At 38.3% G+C, this 7,236-nt stretch overlaps 1 protein-coding gene across 9 annotated transcripts in view; it reads right to left on the reverse strand.

Annotated features, from left to right (window-relative positions):
• Positions 1-7,236, reverse strand: part of kcnip4a (potassium voltage-gated channel interacting protein 4a) — a 138,242-nt gene that overhangs the window by 6,460 nt on the left and 124,546 nt on the right. For all 9 annotated transcript variants that reach the window (XM_008435799.2, XM_008435804.2, XM_008435800.2 and 6 more), the window contains 2 exons: positions 882-951; positions 337-407 (listed from right to left, as the gene is read on the reverse strand). In XM_008435799.2, coding sequence (XP_008434021.1) covers positions 337-407; positions 882-951 — 141 coding nt within the window. The remainder of the gene's footprint in view (positions 1-336; positions 408-881; positions 952-7,236) is intronic.

Genomic DNA, 7,236 nt, shown 5'->3' on the forward strand with positions numbered 1-7,236 from the left:
AGGGCAACGTTCCTGCAAGAACCGTCACTAAGATGGATGTAGAAAATGAATGGTCACAATAGAAACCCAGAGTGATGTCCTGTTGGTAGACGGGAGCTGCAAAAACTCTGAACAGGGGGAAACGAAGTGTGGCGGCGGCGATTCTGTAAAAACTTCTCAGAATATTACAAGTCTATGGTACAAGTTGATATTTGTAATTTTTATTTATTTTTTTGTCACATCTACTAGGGGTGCTAATTAATATAGAGGGAAGGGAATTCTTTACTGTGAGGATATTGCCCTAACTAGTTCTTATTTTTCGCTAGACTGCGTTATTCTTTCCGGCACCTTGCTCACCTCAAAGCTCACAGAGCCATTGTGATCCGTGTCAAACGCGTTGAACAGGAAATGTGCGTACGTCGAAGCATCTACAAAGAGGAACAAAAGTACACAAAATCAAAAATCATTCGTGACCAATTACAGCCCATCTGACATCAAAAGTAGCACCTTCTGATAACAAGAAAATAGTTCGAAGCCTTATTATTACTTTCTTTAGTAGTTATCTGTGCAGCTTCAAAGAAAAGAAGCAGCTCTTGTAGAGAGAAGAAGAAAACACAGATATCTTGGAGCTGAGAGTTTTCTCCTGGTTTCCTGTGTGGGGGAGCTCATGTGTTTACTGCTCTGCCTGTCTGAGTGCATGAATCAAAGCCTCCTAATGCTTCCTCTATTTTTCCTGGAGTTGGGAACAATAATGATGAAAGCTGAAGGCTGCACAAGTAAAAATATAATCTCAATTTGTTTTTTTGTTTTTAAAGCATTTGCTTTGGTTAGAATTTAAGTACACTGGACTTGATGAGACAAATGGACTTGGAAACGAGGCGTAGTGACGTCCTACTCCGTACCTCCTTGTGGAAAAAACTGTGCGTAGATATCTTTAAAGGTTTCTTCATTGACGACGCCACTTGGACACTCCTGAAAGACAGGGCGAGTTAACAAAGATCATTTCCCAGTCGTAAAGACTCTTTTCTAGTTTGAAACTTTGCTTAAACACGCCAATTCTAAACACATTCGCACTGAATTAAACAACCTCCTCTGAACGGGAAAGTTTTGATTTTTTTTTTTTCATCTCTTTTCTTCTTTCTGTGACTCTTTGTGCAGGCCATAATCCCAACCCTAGACCGGTGGCATTCAACTGCACACCCTCCACACCTCAGCAGAGATTTTATCTAGAGCCTTTTAAAGCCACCCACCTTTACCAGTGGCATTCACTGAAAAGACATTTATGTAACGCCTCCAAGAAAGACACTTTTGTGCCATTTTAGAGAACCAAAGATATTGCAGATGACCTTGGTCAGAAGCAGAGCGCTGATGAAGAAAGTTCGTCTCTGCAGGCTCGGCTTGGCTCTCTTGCTGCAAATCTGCAGCGCACTGAATGTTTAAGATGGAAGGAACTGAAACGGAGAGAAGAAGGTCAACGCTCTGAATATAACTTGAGATTTTTCAGAGTGGGAACCATTTTTTTCTGTTTTTGAAATAAGCAAAACGGAGGTCGTAGCTGTAAACTAAACAGCAGCACAGATCGCTGATGGAAGAGTTGCTGCCATGTGATTGGCTGATTCACAGCTGTCATTAAAAAAACTGTACAGATATACTTAAAAAAGTAGTAAGCAATTATACACAACATCTGGATGCAGGTTGACAATTTGTTAGTTGACAATTTTGTGAATTAAAACAAGTCCCAATAGCTCTGCAGGAAAATCAACCAACACAAATGATTTTTAATCATCTTTTTCTCCAAAGCAAATAAAACATTGGGTTTTTGTAAAAACACCTTTGATTGGTGTCTAGTTTGAAGGCAAAATTAGATGCAAAACATTTAAATCAGTGGGTTATCACTGTGAAGAGCAGGGTTTTGTCATTGGCTGACATTCTGTATGGATGAAGATAAACTGGAGATTCATAAAGACCACAAGTAGCTGAAAAACAAAAAAAAAAAAACAAAACAACAAAGTTTGGATTCAACTACTTGGCTGGAAGGTTCGGTACAAGCTGGAAAATGTGAATCTCTTCTCACTAGAAGGTACGTCTAATTCCTTTCTCACAGTAGCAAATAATTGTGTTCATATTTCACCGTTAGAGAACCCTGAGCCACAATAGTGCGACTGTCGAGGCTAAAAGGAGAAAAACGCTGCTGCTCTGTTCAGTCTGCTAAACATTAGATTCAACAAACAAGTCAGAAAGCTGCCAGGAAAACATTTTTCTGTGAACAACCGAGACCAAAATAGAAAGCTTTAAGGAATCCTAAAGTTTGGAAGAAGATTAGACTGCATTCCAGCAAACACAGGGACATCTGTCTGTAAGCTAAATGTCACAAAAGAACCAGGAAGGAAGGCAAAAACCTACCTCTGCTAACAAGGAGAATGAAGTTAATATTTTAGACTGACAAAAAAAAAAAAAGAAAGAAACAGTCGATTGTCTGAAAACCTGAAGTGACAAGAAGCCAGACCTCCTTGTCACTTTTAAAAGCTGATAAGAAGATCTGGCTGCTTGAAAGAACAATATAAATCAAAGATGACAGATGACTCAACACTTCTGAGATTTTCCAACTATAAAGCAATGTTGCTGTGGCTGAAATGAGTGTAAAAAAATATAAGAAAATCTTTGAGTACAAGAAATTTTTATTTAACCCCCCCTGCTATCAATTATCAGCTATGGTCATCAAATTTAGGAAAAAAGATGAAGAAATGAAGAAAGTAAAGATAAAACATTGTAGATCTGCTTTAAACAAGTGTTTTGTGTTTGGAATCTCAGAGAATAAGAGGAAGTTCTCTGCACAATTCCTCTGAGACTCTTTTGTGTCTAACCCACACCTAACCCACTTTTAGAGAGAGGATTTATTTATTTATTTTGGTAAGACAGAAGTCAGGGAAACAAGGGAAAGACAAGTCAACCTTAATATTTTCCATCAGACAGCAAACTGAGACATTCATTTATCTGGCCATTTTCAATGAAGTCCCTTACAGATATCTTCTATATTTGCTTTTGAAGATATTTGCTTTACTCTGTTTTATAAACAGAGTAAAAGCAAAATGCAGTTTTTCAAATGATGTTTTCATGTACTGGGGTAAAAAATGACACCCGCAACACAATTTTTAGAATACATTTCACTAGCCAGCCTAAAGACTGATTACAGACATCCTTTAAACAGAACTTCTCTGACAGCTGGAAGTGGGATTAAAAACTCAAAAAGCAAATGAGGAACATAGTTACTAACATCTATCAGTCTGAAAAGTGTTTCAAATGCATTTCCAGGAGCATCGAGATTCAAGTGGACGAGAGTGGGCGCCATAGTCAACATGATAGGGAAAATATGAAACATTGGTTGAATTTTCCATGAGACAATAAATACTTAAAGGAAGCCTCAACGACTCATGCAGGAGGTCCTAAAGAATTACAGGCCTCATTAACAGTGACTCAGTTCATCTCACTGTTCACGATTCAAACAAACAAAACAACAACTACAAAAAAACGCAGGCATGGCAAAAACTGTATTTAACCGCAGCTGATGATGGAGAGAACACAAAAGCGCGGCTCACATTTGCAAAAAATTATCTAGCTGATCTTCAAGACTTTTAGGATATAATTCTGTGGACTGAACAGACAAAAGTTGAATTTTCTGGAAAGTGTGTGTCCCATTCCAACAGGCGTAAAAAAAATGCCTTAAGGATATATTCTCCTAAAGGAGGTGATATATTCTCCTAAAGGAAAATATATCCTTAAGTTCAAATTTACTTAGGTCATGCAGCAGGATAAGAATTATCAGAAAGTTCACCTCTAAATTGCTTAAAACACAGTGAAGATTTTGTATTGGCCTTCAAGTAGCAGTTTCTGTTTAAAAACATCTAATATGACTGAACTAAAATCGTCCACAGTGATATAAAAAGATCATAAATGCTTTATAACACATGGGCAAGTTGATGGCAGAAGGGCGATTAGGCTGCTTTAATATTACCCCGGTTTGTTTGAATCACTCTATTTCTCTTAATAACTGAAATCATATATATTTTCAATATTAACTCAGGCCATCATTGAGGTTAAAGTTCGATTTATGACATTAAACACTTAGGAATGATTTAAAAACTCAGCAAAGCAGAAGGAAATTGCCACATAGGAATTTCTCCTCAATCTGATTCAGTCAGAAATTATGTTACTCAACTTTAAAAAAGGCTTGGATCTGGACAGCTCAGAACTTACATTTATTTTGACCATGATGAAATCACACGCATGAACAAGGAATGCAAACGACACACATTTTTGTACTACAACAAAATATGTGCAAGGAACTTATGAACTCCTACGCCATCAACTCATACAATATTTTCAGATGGACCCTCATTATTAAATCAAATAATAACAATAAAAAAGCATCTAGACTTTGCCTTTCAATTATAACATAATTTGTATAACTTGAGGATATTGAGGATAAAAAAAAAAAAAGAGCATCTTGTATTTTGTTCAGAGCATAGTTTCCTATTGGCCAAACGTGAATGAATATTAATAGAGATGATGGGATGTTTACCCGCACAGTTTAACCTCACTTCAACGAGCACTTTAGATTACAGCCTACCACACCATTAGCACGCTAATGTATCTCTTGCTCTGGGTCCGCTGCTTCCTCTGAAATGTGTGGCTCTTTGCGACAGACATTTTGGGAACCTGAAGGTCAGCAATCAGAGTGATGCTTTACCGAACAACACCGATAACATAATTCATCAGCGGTTACATTTTGTATTTTTATTCTCGCGACGACGCTCGTCGGAAAGGCAATTTATCAACCGAGTGCTGCCCGCTGGTCATCCAGCTATGATTCAGTGCTCTTGCAATTCAATTTGAGATCAACGGTAATAGCTACATCATCAAGATTGGCTACATCAGGATAGCAATGTTCTCATGGCCATGTTTTGAATGTTTTTTTAAAAATTTGTAATCATAAATGTAACCATAAACCAAGAATGAACAAGAAATGACGATGTAATTCATTTAGTTTGCTCATATCTCATTGAGATTGTCAGCGATTTTGAGGGACTCAAAAAAATGTATCTGTATTGGTTTGGCACGCTTGTCTTCCGTGATGAGCAAATCACAAACACAATCTCTGATAGACGAAACTGACCAGGCGTGACATCTGGGAGCGAAATCACGCTGTGAACGGAGACATCAGGAACAATGCGACACAAACAGAGAGCTCTTAGTCAAGTGCTTTGAACCGGTGACCTCAGATGATCTCCAGGAGCTGAGGTCAGAATCAGAGGGCTTGTTTTGTTCCCCGTTAGGCTCATTTCTGAAGCTCTGAGCGGCCTCTTCATAAAGTCACCCATCAAAATAAACAACCTCCGTCTGCCACCTGCGTCGGAGCCGTTCGATTTGCCTTCGAATCTCCGGACAACAAGGACAGAGGGGCCAAACTTCTCATCATGGGAAGCCGGCCAGCTTCTATTAGTCTGCTGCCCTTAAAAGCTCTCCTTCACTCTGCCAATGACACCAGAACAAGACAAAGTGGAGCTGTTTGTCTCCAGGGGCTCGACGAGGGAGAGGGATGAAAAACATTCAGCAGCAGTAATCCGAGCGCCGTCACCATTTGCTTCTTTACAAATTAGACTTTTGCTCCAGCATAATGTAATTATACAAGAGGGATAAACGATGCATAAACAGCATTAAAGAATATTTGTACAAACTATGAAGTTTAAGTGGGAAAGAAAAGCCTGAGAGAGACCGATAATGCCAAGTTTACCATCCTTTGGAGGAAAGCATCAGTAGATTGGCTTCATCACTGTTGCTCTTAAAGGTATACGCACCAGCTATGCAGAGTATTAGAGCAGCTTCGAGGCAGGCTGAGTAATTTCTTTTTAATACTTTGAAATATCTTTTTTTTCATATTTTCTCTCTTTACATGAGCTGGGCTAAAGCTCTATATTCACATCTGACAAATATTTAGAATCATTGACATCTTCTAGATGTGTCCCTGGTCCATCACACCTGAATCAGACGGCTGAATTACCTCCTCAGCATGCAGTCAAGTTCTCCAGAGTCTTGCTAATGACCTAATTATTTGATTCAAGTGTGTTCAAGCGAAAGGACATCTGAATAGATCTCAGGACAACGGCCCTCGAGGACTGGAGTTTGACACCTGTGATATGACGGAAGAGACGAAAGTAAATCACAGAGTCCAAGTTGCTTGAAATGAAAGTTTCCACATCACCTGCTGATGTTGGTTCACTGTGTTTTATAAAGTTAGAAATCAATGGAAGCTTAGAGATTTTACGGTTCCCTGATGACAAGCTTTATGAAGATGCTAAATTCAACTTCACACTGCCAGAAGTAACCACACCTGGTTTATCGACCATCTCATGGATGTATTAGAGCAGCCATAACCCTCACTTGACCTGAACCGAATAGATTATCTATGGAGTATTGGCAAGAGGGATGAAAGACACCAGAGCAAGTAACTCAGATAAACAGTTTTAAAGAAACCTGGAATTGCAGAACACTTCAGAAGGACAACAGGCTGATCTGTTCGTTTAAAAAAACAGCCAAGAGTGAATGTATTCGGTGCTGTACATGGGCATTCTGTTCAATAGGCTGGCATTTCAAATCTAATTGGGTCTATAGACCCAAAAAGTTGTAAAGTTGCCCTTTTTCAATTATTCTTTTAACGTTTATTTATCTGCTGGTTCTGTCAGAAACTAAAGTGATCAATAGAAATATGCTGTGACAAATGAAGAGCAATGATAAAAGTAAAGTTATTTAAAAATAGATCAATGCTAAAAGCACATTTTTCATCTCCTAACTAATGGGATAGGGAATAGTCCTTCCTATACTCACCCAGACTTGGGAAATGATCAAAAGTAATTCCAATGTTTCTCCGTGTTTCAAAGACTGCAGGGATCCTGAAACTCTAACCTGGATTGATAATAAGTAATCTGAACTAATTATCCAAAATACAGTTAATAATAAAAAGAAACTTTAAAATCCTCAGGTAAGTGCACAATTTGGCTTTTATAACAATCGATGTAAAATGAAAAGAAAGCAGCAAAGAAAATTAGGTATGTTAGTTTAGGGGACTTGAGAGGAAATCCTCCAGTCAACCTCTGCAGTGGAGCTTGTGAAAGAATAAATCAATAAAAAAAAAAAATCAAAGACAGGCAAATGTTTTAGATATGTCAGAGAGAGGGGAGATGAAAGACACACTGTACATAA

This window comes from Poecilia reticulata, linkage group LG18 (assembly GCF_000633615.1).
Source record: "Poecilia reticulata strain Guanapo linkage group LG18, Guppy_female_1.0+MT, whole genome shotgun sequence".
Lineage (NCBI taxonomy): Eukaryota > Metazoa > Chordata > Actinopteri > Cyprinodontiformes > Poeciliidae > Poecilia > Poecilia reticulata.